At 29.4% G+C, this 18,357-nt stretch overlaps 1 protein-coding gene across 8 annotated transcripts in view; it reads right to left on the bottom strand.

Annotated features, from left to right (window-relative positions):
* LOC103571521 (protein lap4) overlaps window positions 1-18,357 on the bottom strand; it is a 46,321-nt gene that overhangs the window by 17,451 nt on the left and 10,513 nt on the right. For 6 of the 8 annotated variants that reach the window (XM_008549708.3, XM_053737508.1, XM_053737509.1 and 3 more), the window contains exons 3-17: window positions 8,993-9,071; window positions 8,813-8,902; window positions 8,579-8,699; window positions 6,949-7,487; window positions 6,664-6,839; window positions 6,394-6,554; window positions 5,480-5,590; window positions 5,134-5,376; window positions 4,546-4,809; window positions 2,756-2,840; window positions 1,098-1,262; window positions 748-923; window positions 476-610; window positions 234-386; window positions 81-161 (exon numbers count right to left, since the gene is read on the bottom strand). In XM_008549708.3, coding sequence (XP_008547930.1) covers window positions 81-161; window positions 234-386; window positions 476-610; window positions 748-923; window positions 1,098-1,262; window positions 2,756-2,840; window positions 4,546-4,809; window positions 5,134-5,376; window positions 5,480-5,590; window positions 6,394-6,554; window positions 6,664-6,839; window positions 6,949-7,487; window positions 8,579-8,699; window positions 8,813-8,902; window positions 8,993-9,071 — 2,579 coding nt within the window. The remainder of the gene's footprint in view (window positions 1-80; window positions 162-233; window positions 387-475; window positions 611-747; window positions 924-1,097; window positions 1,263-2,755; window positions 2,841-4,545; window positions 4,810-5,133; window positions 5,377-5,479; window positions 5,591-6,393; window positions 6,555-6,663; window positions 6,840-6,948; window positions 7,488-8,578; window positions 8,700-8,812; window positions 8,903-8,992; window positions 9,072-18,357) is intronic. The other 2 variants (XM_008549709.3, XM_053737507.1) reach the window with 2 other exon arrangements.

The following is an 18,357-nucleotide window of genomic DNA, read 5'->3' as shown; positions in this document are numbered from 1 at the left end:
TTAATTAGTTGTAACAAGAGAGCAATGCTAATTACTAATCCCCATAGTCATATCCCCTTTTTTTTTTCACTATTACTTACCGATACAACTCTATCGCCAACTAATAATTTGCCGTCTCTCTGTGCAACGCCGCCGTCGGTTATTCTTGATATAAATATAGCCTGCGCAGAGATAAAATTAATTATACGTCAATACAGATTATTTACGCTCATAGCAATATTAAATAAACTTACATCGGTATTGTCTTTGAAAGGCAATGAACCTTTTCCGCCCGCAATACTGAACCCAAGACCATTTTGATCTCGTATTAATGTTGTGTGCACAAGCACCGGTACTAATGTCTCTTCATTACTCAATACAGGCAAAGGCTCGGGAATTTTCTTTGTCTAGAAAGAGAAACCATTTTTTTTTTTTTTAATTTATTTATAAATAAAAACAATAAATAATATTAGATCAATAAATATATATATCTTACTTTGACGTAATCACGCGACAAAGTATCGCCGTTTTCTAGATTATGAGACAGAGCAGTCGACGACACATAAGAGGTAGCACTTGGAGCACGACTGGTACTCAGACTCGAGCACACAGAGTCTTTCCTCGTTGACTGCTGAAATTAAAAACAATAATTGCTTTTCCCACTCATGCACTACTAACTCACTAACGACGCTGGCAATAATAAAAAAATTTAAGACCAGTAAAATAGAGCGAACGAATAAATAGTAATTATCAAGTAAATAAATTAACCTGTTCAGATGGTGGTACTATTCGCGTGACCTCTCTTAGTATAACAAGTACAAGGACTCTTCCACAAGCTTTTAAAACTTCAACTGCGTCGTAGTGATCAACATCAACCACTGAAACCCCATTTACCGAAATAACTTTGTCGCCAACCTTCAACCCTGCTAAATCGGCTGGACCACCTATTGATGTAATCGATCCAATTAAAAAAAAATATATACTGCTATTACAAGAACCTTCAAAATATAATAGCTCTATTTGCTTTAGACTTTATTAGTATATATGTATAAAATATAATATCTAACAATACACATATATACATTTATATATATAGTGATTAGTATGATAAAACAAACCCTCAGTAACTCTGGAAATGAAAATCCCCTCATCGTCTCCTTTGAATGGCGTCGAACCAATGCCTCCTGCAATCGACAAACCCAGACCGCCTGTTGTTCTCTCAATATGAATCTCATACTGCTCTTCTCGTACTTCAAGTGACGGTTCCGCGTCTGACGTTGCTCCTGAAATATCAATTATTCTATATTATATTATCGTTGTTGTTATTATTATTTTTAATATCATTATTTTATTTTACAATATGAAATCAATACATTATTATTGATTGGAGTACAAACAAAACAGAAGAAAAAATATTCAAAACCAATAAATAAATTCCTACAATATTTAATTGCAATTAAATTCACCTCTTAAACGGCGCGTTTTTACAAACATTCGAAAACGTTTCGGCATTTTAAAATTGAATTTTTTATTTACAGTACACTGTAACCATTGAATGGATATCAAAACCAGAAACAATTTAATTATGGACAGGAATTTCAATTATGATTCACACAACATTCTGCCTCACAGTTAATCACTATTTCCGTTTATGTGCTTGTTACATATACAGTACAAATATATATACATATATATGAATGCGGGTATGTATCAATACTACGACGATACTATGATACAATTATACGTCTACATCAACAGCCGTATCATCGGAGATAAAGATAATGTATCAGCGATAAGACATGAGTAATTTAATCGTATCTTATCATCTTTACTGACGGTTCAAATTAACCTGGGACTTGTTTTGATGTGTGTATATATATATACGTTGAGGTAAAATTAGAACAAGGTTTTTTTTATGTTACGGTAAGATGATCTATTTTAATTTTAATGTCAATAAATATTTTTCTAAAAGCTATATTATTGATACACTGATTCATACACGGAAAATAAAAAACTTTTAACTATCGTAAGCGTATTAAAATTTTATTTATTGATTACGAAAAAAAATTAAAACCTTGATTGAAAAAAGGACAACGTAGTAGTAATTTCGCCGAGGTATTTAGATTTTAAAAATATTACTTACAATTGATATTAAATGAGAGTTAAACGAAATTTGGAAAATAAATTTCAGTAAAATTTTCGTGTATCAAATCAATTATAAAAAAATGCATATGTAGAAAATTAAAAAAACTACAGGTGCAAATTATTATTTATTATCTTTTTAAAAAAAATCTAAAAATTATTAGATAATGGGTAAATTCAGTATAATAATTTTTAATGTTTAAGTTACGATTTTTCCTGCGTAGACAATAAATTTTAATATTTATTCTATAATTATTTACGTTTTAATTATAAATTAAAGAATTACTATTTAGAATAAGTATTTACTGATGACTTTAATATAATTATCATTATATTACATGAGTGTGAAAATGTCAGACAATTGTCAATTTTTTAAATTTGAAAATAAATGAATAAAATGTAAGTAGAGTAAAAATTAAAAACTTCATATTTAGATAAATACAAAATCCGCAAGCGCATTTTTTTCAATTTCATTATTTTAATTAATTTACTTATTTATTTAAAATTTATAAATTGTCTCATGTCTGCTACATTCACACTCATTATATTACTTGTCGCTTCTCAATTTATATCGTTAACTTTTTCCGCGTAGCAAATACGATATAAAAAAATATAATAATAAATAATAGTTTACCTTGACTGTGAATGTCGTAATTGTCGACAGACTCGGTAGGAAGACTTGTGGATACGGATGTCTCGTCGTTTTTCTTCATCATTGCCTAGATTAAAAGACATATAAATATTAAATGTAATATTTATTTTTAATATTCAAGTCCAGCGGTTAACCATTCCAGTTGTGTCAGCGGTTTACAATAACAGTAAGTTATACGCAAACTATAAATTAAAAATAATAACTCTACACGCGATACCTAAGTTTTTTTCTACCTCATTTCACAATATTTATATTACATATTTTCTTCTTCACGCTTGTTCCTAAATAAAATATTTATTACACCAATAAACAATAAAAATTAATAATTAATAATTAATAATACGAACATAGAAAGAACAATAAATAATTTAATTAATAAAAGCTGAATGAAAACAGTGAAACGTTCAGTGCGAACAAAGCAGAATGTCTGATGGATTTATTATTATTACCATTATTATTTTTTCTAACATCAACAAAACAATTGTGTAAATAAAATTTACGAGCAATTTAATAAAATAATTTTAACATCATAATTATAAATATTGATCTGGTGATTGCAATCAGCACCAATAGTATTTTGTTATATATATTATATATTGTAGTATAGTGTATAAATAATAAATAAACAAGTAAGAGAGAGTATAGAATTAAATTGACCATAGACACTAAAGAGTACAACCAACGAGCCCAATAATAAGACTTAGTATGAATATAAATTTAAATTATAAGAAGAAGAAATTAAATAATAACTGATGCAGAAGCAGCCAAGTAGACACCACATAACGACAACCATATATTAAATCAAGTACGATAAAATATCACTAAAACGATAATAGTAATAAATAAAAAACAGTGAATATGAATTTCCATAAAATAACACTCACTATGACATTCACAATTAAAATTTATTTCAGCGCTAAGTTAAACCTACACTGTAAAAAATTAACGGAGTAAATCCGGAGCGGATGACTGTTTATTTATTTATTCCGCTCGGAGTGAAATTAACTCCAAAGGGAAGTTTAATTTAATAATCAAACTCTGGTTCAAAATAAAATTCAAGGCAGTGGTACAGTTCTACTCACAACATCTTTACTCGCGGGAAGTAGCTACAGCTACTCACTCACAACTACTCAGCCTCAACTCTACTCACAATTTTTTTTTACTCAAGTTAAATTACTCAATTACATCTTTACTCAGCTACAACTCTACTCATATATTTTAGCCTATCGATAAAATAGCAATTCTTTGTAAGTAGAGTTGCAGCTGAGTAAAGGTGTCGCTGAGTCTAGTTGAAGCTGAGTAAAGATACAGCTGAGTAGAGTTAAACCTGAGTAAAAAAAATTGTGAGATGTTGTGAGTAGAATTGTAACACTGCCAAATTCACTCATAAATAGAGTTATTGTAATATAAAAACTTCAAATCTGAGTGAATGCAGATTTAAATAAAATCCAGTTCACTCCAAAATCACTCCACTGAAAAAAAAACTCCCAATTTACTCCATATGCGAAGTGATTTTTTTTTCAAACTCCGCAACTCCGTGACAGAGTGAATTCGGATTCAAAATCTGCGATCACTCCGAATTCACTCCCGATTTTTTACACTGTATAAAGCATTTCATTAGTAAAAATATTATTTATTTATTAATAATAACACGGTCGTGCTGTCCTTGTGAGCACGAGTGCAGGCGGTGCATTAGTTGATAATCATGATGTTGAAATATAATAAAGTTAACATGAAAAAAAAAATTGACTCAAGTGTTATCAAATGCTGACCTGTGCGATGATGGAAGCGACTTTATCCTTGTCAATTGCGGGGTGTATTCGTTTGTTTTTCAGATGATGCGGGGTATCACGTCGATGCAGCCTGTTCGGCTTTCCCGTATTAACCCCACCCTCACAATCCGTGTCTTCAGATATTGTAAACTCAACCCGTCTATGTGACATATCATCATCATCACCCTCGGAATCATCCTCACCACCCTCCTGCCTACCCCTAGTAGATACTTCTGACACTGAAACCTCGACATCAACAGCGTCCTGCAACAGGAGCCCCATTCTCACAACACACCACTCACACTACTCTCCAACTATTTACCCTTTTCATATTATTTTATATATATTTACTCTTGTTATTTATCAACATCCCCATTATTTTATTATTTACTTATTAATAAATAGCTTAAATCAATAGTATATATATTCGCACTGAACGCATACGCCTAGAGCTTAAGCTAAACCCCACATTGTGTTAATTAAATATTTACAATTATTATCAACAACATATTGATAAATTTTACTGGTTAAATATTACAAATATACATCTATAATTTAAACATAATTATTTATTTTTAATCAACTTACCGGAGACAATTGTTCTGATGGCTGATGATGGATTTCATTTTCACGATCGTTAAATTTAGTAACCGGGTCTTCGTTTGACGTTTCTGACGCAGCAACTTTAACTTGATTCGATAGCGCACTCTCGTCAGGTTTTCCTTCGCCGATAGTAGTTGTGACAGGATGCGAAGTTTCTGCTTGGTCTTCTTCATTGGCGTGAGTCGCGTCTACATCAGTTTTGTCGAGGCCAAATGTTTGAGAGACGTCCTGAGCAACCAGATTAAGTTAAACGTTAAATTAAGACGCTCAATCAAACAAGACAAGCAGTTGATTAAACTTTTATTAAATAAACTCATGTTAAATCCCATACCTGCTCTTCCGTTGATCCTGATCTACTATCGTTCTTTCCCTTGCTAAAGAGCTTGTGAGCTTTAGCCTTTAATTCCTTCGGATGAGGAGTATTCTGCCGCACAAATGGTGTCTGAAATAAATTTAACTATATTATTTTTTATTTTATTCTAGTTTAAATTAGCAAGTAATTAGTTAATTATTAACTCGTAACCCATTCTCATGCACTTTATTAAATAATTATACAGTATATTAATAAGCATGCATTAAATAATTATACTTATTAAATAAATTAAATAATAATTTTTATTCTTCAGAATAATAAGTCTGTAGAATTGATAATAAATATTAGAAAGCCCTTGAACTCTTAGACTTTATCAGTAGACTCGTAATTAGTGACATAATAGCTCAGAGAAAAATTATTATTGTTATTAGATTTAATAAATTAGATTATTAGTAAAGAGATAAATTTATAAAATAGTATAATATATCCATATATATTTTTAAAGCATACTTACGTATTTATTGGCATGCAAATTGAGACCCAGTTAATTAACTAATACCAGGTTTATAAATTAATAAATAAAAAAAAATGATAAATTATTAATAATAAAAGAAAAAAATAATATATGTATATTTTTTAAAAATAAAACATGAGTAAAAATAAAAGAATTGTTAAAACTACCAGGCACTACATGCAAAAATATTTAAATACATTTAAAATACTGCTTGTTATATTGTGCATAAGTATTAATAATTAATAAAATAAAAAACAAGTTAACTCTAAGTTGGTAAATTAATAAATTTGTACAATTCAACATTTGAATTAATAGACTCGAATGAGTCTGTGGTATTCATGCAACAAAAGTGACGGAAAAAATGAGCAAATTCAGAGTGTGCAGAGGCTGAGTGCTTGGTTATGAGCACCATGCTCACCTCCTTGTCGGCCTCTGGCCCATCATCAGTGAATTTAACCGAGTGTGTCCTCGATGCTTCTTTTTCTTGCCAATTCTCATCGTCGCTGCTGGCTAACTCCCTCATCTCATTATTTTGAACCGCGTTTCTCATTCCCACTATCATGCTCAAGGGTCCTCCTTCTGTAAATTATTTTAAATTTAAATCTCAAATCACTTATTCAATTAATTAATTAAATTAAATTAAATTAGTATGTAGTGGTTATTTTTATTGATTAAAGTAAATAATTACCTTGTAAGCCTGCTGCATTATTCTCAAGCTGTGGTAATAGGAAACAAGTAAGGACTTCCTGACCAGTATCCTCATCAATATCCGTTTGGAAAGTCAACATCGGCTGCGCTTGATTTTCGCTTAGCCAAACAGCTTTTAAATTTAAATAAATTAACGAGTACGGCAAGTACTGCAACCTAAATAAATACGTGTTATATATATAATTATATCAGGATATAAAACAACCAGGTACTTTTTTATTTTGTTAAGTAGATAAATAATTTAATGGATCGTTTAATCATTTACCTATTACGCGACACATCGAGTACGTGAAGAGCCGTACACTGTCCAACCTCACTAGGTAAATACTGTAGTTTATTTTCACGAAGCGATAATACGCCTAAATTCTTTAGATTTCCAATTTCCGTTGGCAAGTACTGCAAACTATTACGATCGACATTTAAATTGTTTAAATTATGAAGGTTGCCAATTGAAACTGGTAATTCAAATAAAAAATTTTCCGTCAATATCAGCTCTTGTAAATTTTCACATTGACCGATGTTTGGATTCAAACTTGTCAATCTATTTTGGTCAACTTTTAAAATGGTCAATTTTTTAAGCTCGCCAATACCATCGGGCAGTTTTTCAATAACATTTTGAGATAAATGTAAATCGGTTAATGACACGAGGCCACGTATTTCTTCTGGTAAATCTTCTAATCGATTTTCCGAAACGTCAAGGCACGCGAGGGTGGTTAATTGACCGATTTCTGGGGGCAAGTGTTGCAGCTGATTTTGATCCAACCATAATTCTTGAAGTGCTGGCAGTTTTCCGAGATGCGGTGGCTTTAATAATAAAAAATATTATTCGTTTTTTTTATGACTCTAAAGTTAGCAGACAATTAAAAATTTTTAAATTGTTTACAAGTAAAACAAAAAATGTGCATATGTAGAAAATAAAAAAGACTAAGTGCAATTTTTTCAAATATTATTTTTTTATAATTTATCGTTTTGAAAAAATCAAAAAATTATTAGACCTCGGCTAATATCAGTATCATTTTTTTTATGATTAAATCATAAATTCAATTTTAAGATTATTGTGTTTTCACAAATACTCTCTTGATCTATATTCAATTTTATCGACGTCCAATTTATAGGAATTATAAGTTACAACCAAAGTTTAATTATTTTAGCTGACGCGCGGTCTGCTTGCGCTAATTAGTACAACAAAGATAACTAACGAAGTTAATTGTTAAATGGTTTATTAATTCGATAATTAAATAATTAAATCTAAAATATTTCAAAGGCAATTTGAGATTAGATTTATTGGTAAATTAATTAAGAGCCGAAGCAAATTAAATAAAATCAATTTTGGTGATTTGGACTTTATCGCGTAATTTTGAAAATTTTTCTCTCGGTTTTATTTAATTTTTTTTTGTTACCATAGAAAGTCATTCGTTTCATATTTGTAAATATATAAATATTTCTATGTATATATTTCCGTCATAGTGAGGGGGGGGGGGGAAGTCTATCATTTGCGATGATTAATAATAAAGCAGAGGTAAAATTACACAAGAGTCCATCTTTTATTTTCAATTAAAAAATAATCTTTTACATTCCAATTTTCGTAGAAATTTAATTTTTTTTTTTTTAATGACTAATGTCAGCATTAAACAATTTGACTAATGAAAAAAAAATTTAATTGAACAGAACGAGGATAAAAAGTTTAATGATCTATTATGATAAATATTGATGAGACATAACTATCAAAAGTAATTAAAAGTTAATTAATAGATATCTAAAAAAAATAAAAACAACAATTAACACAGACGGGCTTGAATTGCACTAATTCACATTTAACGACTGTTTGATTTTTATTTTATAGAAATAAACAAATAGAGCGCAGTAAAAATATAAATAAATAAAAAAAAACTTACTAATTCTTCAATTTCATTGTCACCTAAATCTAGTCGTTCGAGTTTACTCAACTGCGAAAGTGATTCAGGCAAGTTTTTAAGTAAATTCTCTCTCAATTCAAGCGACTGCAAAGATTCCAAACTAAAAACAAAAATAAAACCCCATTAAACCATCAAAACTACACGCTTATCATAACAAACTTAACCGTAAATCACTTTTTATTAGGCAAAAAGACATTTAAAGTGATTCATTACCTTCCGAAATCCAGCGGTAAACTAGTGAGTGACATATCATTGAGGCCGAGTACTGTGAGATTTTTCAGCTTCACAAAGCCCGCCGGTAGTCTGCAATAAAAATAACAAATAAAAATTATTATTATTATGGTATAACATCAAGATAAATAAAGTATTATCTAATATATAATAAATGCGAACCGTGGTATTGGATTGCTGCTGAAATCCGCCACCTGTAGAGCTCGTAAATTCCTGATGTTCTCAGGAATGTCAGGTATATCTAAAACAACAAAACCAAGGTCGTAAAATTATTATTGTTACTTTTCATTGTTATTGCGATTATTAATACCGAGGCTCTTTATGTCGACGTAGAGCCAAACACCTGGTGAATTATTGTGCAATGCGCAAACAAACAATTAACTGGCAAACATTTTGCTTTTATTTATCGTAACAACGCGATGCTTCCCTAATATTTCAAAGTTTCATGGGTAAAATGCATTATTAACTTACGTATATATTTAAATCCTCTACTTTACTCTTAAAAAAATATTTATCATTGAATAATATTAAAAAAAAAAAAAAAAACAGTATGTGCATGAGAGTTTAAAAATAAAACGAGTAATTGGTAGTGAAAATGTTTTCGTAAATTCAGTAACACAACGGCTACCCATATTAACTGAAATCGAATGTTGTTTTACCATTTAAGCATCAACGACGTCCCTGATCACACCTTATAAGTAATATACTTTCTTTTTATCAACTTAAAACCACCAAGAGTTTGTTTTCTGTCTATAAAATAAAATGAACTTATCGCAATTACTAGCGTGGGATTTACCATAATGTTTAGGTATTTTTATTTAGCTAAATAATAATTATAGTTAAATAAAACGTAATTAATCTCATTTCTGATATCAAGATAAATTTTCTCAACTTAAATCAATCGGGTCTTAACCTGTGATTGATCGTGTAACAAAAATTTTTAGGCACAATGACTTTAGATTTAAATTTCATCGCGAAACTTAAAACGTGACACAAATATGACTTTCATCATATGTGTGTATCGACAAATTTAATCGCAACAAAATTGTGAGTCAAATTTTTATCCAAATGATCCGAACTTCGTTCACTGAATTAATTTTACAATCGAAACTGATTTACGTAAATCAAGTACTTGATAGAAGATATATCTGAAGATTGGAACGTTTCCCGCGCAACGAAAAGGAGACTTAAGGACAGAAGGGGGATTGGCTAACATACTTGCACTTATACGAAACGTTTCCGAAATCTATAGATCCAGATTTTTTACTTTTCATTTTGGTTTTTTATTTTTATGTCACGAAAAATGTTCCGATCTTCAGGTACATGAGATAAATTTTACAAAAGGTTTAATATAGTAAAAATGCAGTCGAGTTTCCATCAAAGTCTAATTCAAAGACGTAATAAATTAATTTTAGAATTCATACGAATTTACTGGGTGAAAATTTGGTAGAGCAAATTCATGATAAAAGTCATATTTATGTCAAGATCTGAGTTTCGCGATAAAATTCAGATCTAAATTAATTATGAACAAAAAATTGTTTTTTACACAGATGGTAATTAAAGATCGCGGTATCTATAATTTGTCGATAAAAAATATTTCGAATAAAAAATTAGTATCCCTGTGTTGGCGTGTTCACCAGAAAACAATAGGCCTATTAATCTCTGCTGGTGATCGTTCGTCTTTATTTGTGAATAAATAAATAAATATATTCATCTGCAAGAATAAAGAGTGGAGTAAAGTAGAGTAGAGTCGAGAGTAAGAATAAATAAGAAATAATAATAGAAGCAAAGAAGAGGAACAGAACCTGGACAAGCTTCCTGGCTGGCGTGTTCTTGTACTGTTTTTGTTGGTATCTTCTCGCTCACGCGAGACAGCCAACCTTCGCCTTGAATTCCACCCGACTTTCTAAGTTCGCCGCGGGTCAGATCGTTGCCACAACTGCTGCGTGCTCTCACGACCAGAGACCAAAAATAAATTGTACATATCCTCAGCTCGTGGATCAAAAGAATAAATAAACCAAAACAACGGCTTAAACTTAGACCTAAAAACTCAAATGTACAATACCAACAACGGGATCATGCCACGAGTTTATACTAATTTTTTAACGTGTCAAATCCCGCTCGTACAATGAATTAAAATGTCTATAAATAGACGGCCATAAATTAAACCCACCGAGAAAAAATATAAATACATTTTTACAAAGAATCGCAATGAATTAAATTTTATTTTTTTTTTTTTTATTCTTTTCTTATTTTATTTAGCGTTTATTTAATGAATGAAATTAAAGATTCATTTGACAGAACAAAATGTCATTGTTCGTACACACATAAATATATGTCACCACATACAACAAATGTGATATGTATGTAGATTATAGTTGGTTACGTGGCGTAATGACGATGACGCGATTACAGTAGAGCGTAATTCCGCAAGAAACAACTTATGAAGCTTTGGCGTAAGTGGAATCTCAGTAGACATCTACGAGAGTCCCTTGTAGCCTCTTGTACAGTAATCCAGTCTATTTTCCCCTACATCACATCACCTTTCATCTCACTGACTCAATTATGTCAGCGATATTGCGCTGAACATCTCCGAGGTATGACTTAAGTGGTTGATGAAGAGTTTTAACCCCTCTGTTCATCAATATACATCCTATTATATGTAATAATAGGGCAAAGTACATCGTGGGTGCCCTTCAAGGCATAAGGGCTATCGATGTAACTTAAACGCAATTAACTGGAAATTTAAACTAACTCTCCTCGCAATACATGACTCTTTAAACTCAGTAGCCACATCGTCCGTCGTATCCTTTAAATCTAAATTATACCGCTACTCGTGAAGGGACCTGGCATGCCGGAAGTACGCTTGATACTCGAGACAATAACACGCGACAACTCGTTAATTATAATTATAAATGAATTAGAAATAAATATTAAATCATTACATACTTTTTTTCATTTAATTACTGTTTTTATGTTTAAATATTTAATCAACCGAGTCATAATTAAAATTTAATTACCAAAAAATTTTAATCTACAGTTCGAGGGTCTTGAGAGAGAAAAAAAATTTTTTCATGCTCATTAGGTGAAACTAGCGTATAATTAAGAGCCTATACCTTTTAGTTTTTATGACCGCCTAAGTGAAAATGATAAGTAAAAAATTAGTATTTTAATAGGAATTAAAATTAAAATTAAAAAAAAAATAGTAGCCTTGTATAGAATAGCATAATTTTACATCAATTGTGAGTGTCGCACCTGTTGGAATTAATGCAACTACACGATTTATAAATTATCGCAACTGCTGTTATATATTACATGTACTGAGATACCTGGACGAAATTGTATAGCAGTTAGCAATCTTTACTCAACCCAAAGTTGAGATAATGCGTAATATACATAATCACGTAATGTACGTATGTATTATAGATAATATCAGATAATATTAAATATATATAAATATATTTGTATTCACTGTAAAAAACGGAGTGAGTAAGGATTTTATTTAAATTTGAATTTACTCCGACTCTTAGAATTTCGGAGTAAAAAAAATTACTCTGCATACGGAGTTTTTTTTTCAGCAGAGTAATTTCGGAGTGATCTGAATTTTATTTAAATCCGCATTCGACCCGATTAGGAGTTTTAATATTAAAATAAACTCTGTTCGGAGTGAATTTTACTCCAAAGGGATTAAAAAAATAAACACACTCGCAAATTTTTTATAGTGTAGAGTAAAAACTTATAAATTTTGATGCAGATGTAGATATGAACGTATGAATATCACGCATAGGATAGAAGGATGTGATAAAGTTTTAATAAAAGCAAAGGGTAAAACTGCGCGGGCGCAAACCTGTTGCCACTGTTGTCTCCAAAGCTTTTATCTCTTCCCTATGCAAATGTAAATAAAAAAATAATGATAATAAAAGTTAAGAGCACGGATACGAGTACGTACACACGAGAAAACGTCGTCTAACGAGTTCCTCTTTGGCTCTGTACAAAGATCGTTTTAATAAGATGAGATGAGATTTGTACAGTCGTGTGCGGATACGGGTGTGTATATTTGTGTGCTGATCTTGTGCAGCTACGACAGATAGAAATTAAACTACGACAGATAGAAATAGTTAATTTATAGTATACAAGTCTACATGAAGTTAACTAACAAACTAACAAACTCCGTATATTAGTATGTATTCTGTTAGATATCTAATGCTGTATTGCTTTGGCACAAAACTTTACTGTTATTTACTCGGGCTAAGATACAAACACTATTCCTATAAATTTATAACTAATTTATCTAGAAAAACTATACCGTCAAATAAATGGTAAATTAACGTCAATGTTCGTTAATTATTGATTCAACAAACCGATAAATAAAATTTAATATTTAATGTAAAAAAAAAAAGACAAAAAAAAAAAAAATACCAAATAAAATTATATGGTAAGTTATGAAATAGTTTTAAGTAAAAGTGAATGTAATTAAATTGTTTGAGGTTGTATGCTTTTAATGGAATTTAAAAACACACCCTGGTATGACGTACCGATTGAGGCCACTTAGTTTTATACATCAGATGCTTCTTGGAAAAGCTTTAAAGTAGAGCATCACGGAAATTATATAGATATTTTTCTGGGCAAAACCTCAATTTTCCAACAAATCGTCGTTTTATAAATAGAATCACTGAGTGTTAATATATATATATATTTATTTATTTATTTATGTTATTTTTTCATTTGTAAATGTGTGTTTATTTGTTAAAAAAAAATTTTAAATAATTGCTTTATACAAAGTAGATGTTTACACAACGTTAGTTAAATTTATTCTTTGGCAATCAGCGGTTGTGGTTTAAATGCAACCAATAATATCAATTGCATTTGTTGCACAGACTGTGGGCGTAGATTTTAAGGGATAATTGTAAAATATAGTTTGACATAACATGTCAGTCTAATTGTGACGCAACAGGCTCATGAGAACAGACAGAGAAGTATATCTAGATCCACATCCATATTCGATAATGGATGTATGCAATTTATGCAGAGTGGCTTGTGGTGGTATAATACGATCAATGCATTGGATCTATTGGACGAGTAGTCGAGAATCCCACACACGATTTTGCTGACGAATTTGCAATAACAAGCCAACTCAAATTATCTAGTCAATCAGTTTATAAATATAGACTACACTAGATACAACTATACCTATAAGTTAAGTCTTTACTTCCTCTGTACTCTTGAGAAAGTTTAAAACTTTAACATGCAACGTCATGTTATTTGCCATTAATTATAGTGATTGATCGATAAATTTATAAATATAAACATTTATATACATTAAATAAAAGCAATACTTTAAGTACGTTTATTTGATTAAAAATTTCTATCTATTAGTGATTGAAAGAACTCGGTAATTAAATTAAAGCGGTTTCTTGTTTAAATTTAAATTTTTTTAAAGAATCGATGTTATTTATTGATTTTACTCTATTGACTTTTTAAATGTTTTATGACTCTATTAAATTTTGTTGAAAACTTTCAATTACGTTTTGATATCCCGCATTTATGAAATTTTATAAGAGTTCAAGAAAAAATATATATATATATATTACGTTAATAAATAAAGTAGTGGATTAACTAAAAAAATTTTCAGAAAATAATGAATGACTTTTTGGGTAGAAAAACTTATTTCCTTGAAGGAAAGTAATTAAAAAAAAAAAATTCCACTTTATGATGAAAAAACTATTGAGTGGGATTCATGACTAATGAAAGAAAAAATACGCAAGCGACATATAAATATTCTAAATTGAGAGAAAAATATAAAATGTTGACTTTGAAAGTCGTTTCTTTTGAGAAAATAATTTCTCTCAATATTTTAGTTAAGAACATACAAGAAATCATAAAAATTAAGTTCAAAAAATAAAAATCGAAAATTTTTGGGTCACTACTTTTTAGAACTGGGGTATATCGAATGCGAAAGTTTATGTTTTTTTAATCTGAATAATAATAATAATTATCGAGCGATTTTTTTAGTTATTTTTCACTGAAATTAAAAAGAAAGCGATTTTTTTTTACGCAGTTTTTTTTTATATCCGAAGTTCTGACCTCAAGCTTTCTGATTAAAATTTCTAACATTTTTTCAGATAATTAGAAGAGAAATGAAAAATAAACCGTACGAACCAGAGCTGCTTCGATCGTTTTAATTTTTTTTTTTTTTTTTTTTTTTTTTTTTTAATTAAAATTCGTACACGTTCAATACGAGTACGCTCTAAAAATTATTTCATTGAACCAAATAAAATTATTTGACGAGTTTTTATTCATAAAAGCCAACTATTTTTATATTAAAGAACTGAAAGCTTTTTTTTTCTATAAATTTATAAAATAAAAATTGATGTACACAAATATATAAAAGATGAATAGAATTTCAGAGACATTTAGCTTGATGCATACGGCGGAATATCTACCTGATAACAAAAATAAAATAAAAAAATTGTCACGAACTAGTTCACATCATCAATGGGAAGACACGACTTTAATCCTACATTCCAAGTGTCTGCATACTGATATTACCAACTAAACGGCTTTATCGACAATGCGATAGATATTTTATTGAAAAATAAAGCAAAAAGAAATAGTATCAGTACTGAAGAAATAGAATATTATATTCTACAGGTATCTTTCAATATTTTAAAAAAATAAGGAAAATGTACATGTACATTGTACACTGTACATATACTCATTATTAGAGAACATGTTTTTTATGTCTAACAAAATAATCTAAAAAAAAAATTTACATAAACTTTATAAATTATTTTTATCAAAATTCAAATAATGAATCCTTGAGGTTCAATTACGTATATATTTATTAGTAAATATATAAATGAAAGCTGCCGTTTTATATTGACTTTAAAAAATTTTTAAAAATATATTAAAAAAAAATTGATATTAAAATTTTTTTTATTAAAAATGGATACTGCATATCGGATCATATTTCGTATAAATATAAAGTTAAAAGTAAATGTCAAAGGAGCTCAAGAAGACTCTCAAGTACTTTGTTATATTGCGGATATCAAATCAGAGACATTTAATATAATAAGAGGATAAAAGCATCGCGAGCGAGGTTCTGATAGGAAACTTTTAAAAAATTAATTTTATCATCGTAACAAGTATTGTTAATAACAGAACCAGATTTTACAAGTTAAAAGTTAAGTAAATTGAAGATTTATATCTTAATGTTACAAAAAATAAGATAAAATATAAACAGAAATAGAAATAACATAATCATTCCATTTACTCGCAGCGTGTTACCTTAATATTATTACTACATCTACATATATTTTATCAAGATCATTTTCATGTCACCACTTTTTTTTTTTTTTTTTTTTTTTTTTTCCAGAACGTTGCCGTTATATTAAATATTTTATCTCTTATTTCCCTCGATCCAACTAATGGTGTGCTAATGTCGGAACCAGGAATAAATTTTCTCACGATGAAAAATAATCGGACGTAAAACACTCGACTTCCCTCATCAAGTTGAGTCTGTAGAGAGGTGTAAGTTGTTTTATATTATTTTTATTTATTTAGTATTTACTGTACAGTGTAGTATAGGTATATAATTCAAGATAGAGTACTAAATGTAACTGAAAACGTCCGGGAAGCACGAGACCTAGTATAGAATGGGGAAAGAACGCAATCCAATTGTACAGAACCTTATTTAGTTTCCTCGGGTAACTAATTATTATTCATATCATGTTTCATCGTACGGTTAACTTTGTTTTACTTTCATTTTGTTTAGTCTTCATCGCATCACTATTTTTAATAAAAAATAAATTTTGTTCATAATAATTATTATTATTTATATATTTAATTTAAATATATAGGAAGGGGCAAAACTAAGTTTTTGAGAATCTAATTACGCTAAATATTTTTTTCTTAATAATATCCAAAATAAATAGAAAAAATTTTCAATTGCGATTAAAAAAAAAATTTGATTTTTGCGGGTAAAATGGGGAAAAGGGAAAAAAAATTTTCTGGATATTAGATAAGTTTGATTAAATTAAATTTTTTTGTCATTAATTTATATAAAAAAAAAAAAAATTACATTTGAGACAATTACTGAATGCAAAGGAAGAAAAAAAAAAAATTTTTAATATTTTTTATCATCAAACAATGTAATTAATATCTTCGACTGACAATCGATTTTTGAAAAAGTTTAACAAAAAAAAAAAAAAAAAAAAAAAAATCAAAATAATGGTCAATTATATTTACAAAAAAAATTTTGGAAAATTTAAATAATGCAATTTTTTTTTTTAAATTTTCGGGGTACCTCATTTTACCTACCCTACCCCGTATTGCCCCCCTTCCTTAGTTCATTAAATAATTATTTACTTGCGGTCTTAAAAAAAAAAAAAAAAAAAAAAACGTAAATAAAATAAAATTTTTTAATTGCAATTTGATGAAAATCCTGAAGAAAAAGAAAACTGAGATTGATTGATATTTTTGTCAAGAGGGATTGAAAAATAATTGAGAAAAAAAAGCTGACACACACTTGAAGCCATCATTTAGTATGACTGACTATTATTATTATTGTTGTGAGCAGAATAACAATAATTATTATTATTATAGCAAGTAAAAGTGTATATTTGTTAGGGCTTCGACAGCGTCTCCACGCGCCCCAGTTTACTCAATCCACCCCCTGTCTGTCATCACCCACCGACACACCAATACACTCTTGTCTTCTTCGATCGGTTTTCAATGTCCTCTTTACTACATACTCACTGTAAGAAGACCAATGGACTCTATTTATTACCCCAATGCCTATATCACATTCTTCAAACTATTTTTTCTGCTCCCATTTTTTTGTGTTTTATTTTTATTCTTTTAATAAAACAATAAATTATAAATATCAATATTCTTTCACCTCTATTATTTTCACCCCAAAATATTTATACAGCAAATAAATCTTATAAATTACAAGCTTTTTATCCTCATCCGCAATTCGTTATCACTCCTAATTAAGGAAATATTATTATCAGATTACATTTATATATATAAAGGTATTGATTTCAGGAGAAACTATTATTGATACCCAATAACAAGACGATTAAATTGAATTGTAGAAACACTCAAGAGCCAACTGCTCTGATTGTGCCCAACTGGGGTATGAACATCGAATCGAATAGTCTACTTAGCTATACAATCTACAGACAAGAGTATAAGGGAACAGAATATTCTACAAAAATATTGTATATTATATATACGAGTTGACGTAGACGATTAATATGACCTGAAACACAAGCAAGTTACACAAAAGACGATGGCAACAGAAGATGAGCTTTACTGATACCCAACACTTGATAATCTTAGAAGACAAGTGTTCTACATGAACAAAGAAAGCTCACTACCAACTAGTCTCTACTCGAACCACCAGATTTGTACTATATGCCAAATATATATACATATATCTTGCACGTCTTTCAAGTAGTCTAATTATCAAACTTTCAAGTAATCTACTGCGTATTCAACCAGCTATCAACACAGATGCCTCA

The sequence above is a fragment of the Microplitis demolitor genome, chromosome 3, assembly GCF_026212275.2.
Source record: "Microplitis demolitor isolate Queensland-Clemson2020A chromosome 3, iyMicDemo2.1a, whole genome shotgun sequence".
Classification (NCBI taxonomy): domain Eukaryota; kingdom Metazoa; phylum Arthropoda; class Insecta; order Hymenoptera; family Braconidae; genus Microplitis; species Microplitis demolitor.
Note: the sequence above shows the minus strand (reverse complement) of the source record. Positions and strands in the feature narration are given on the sequence as shown.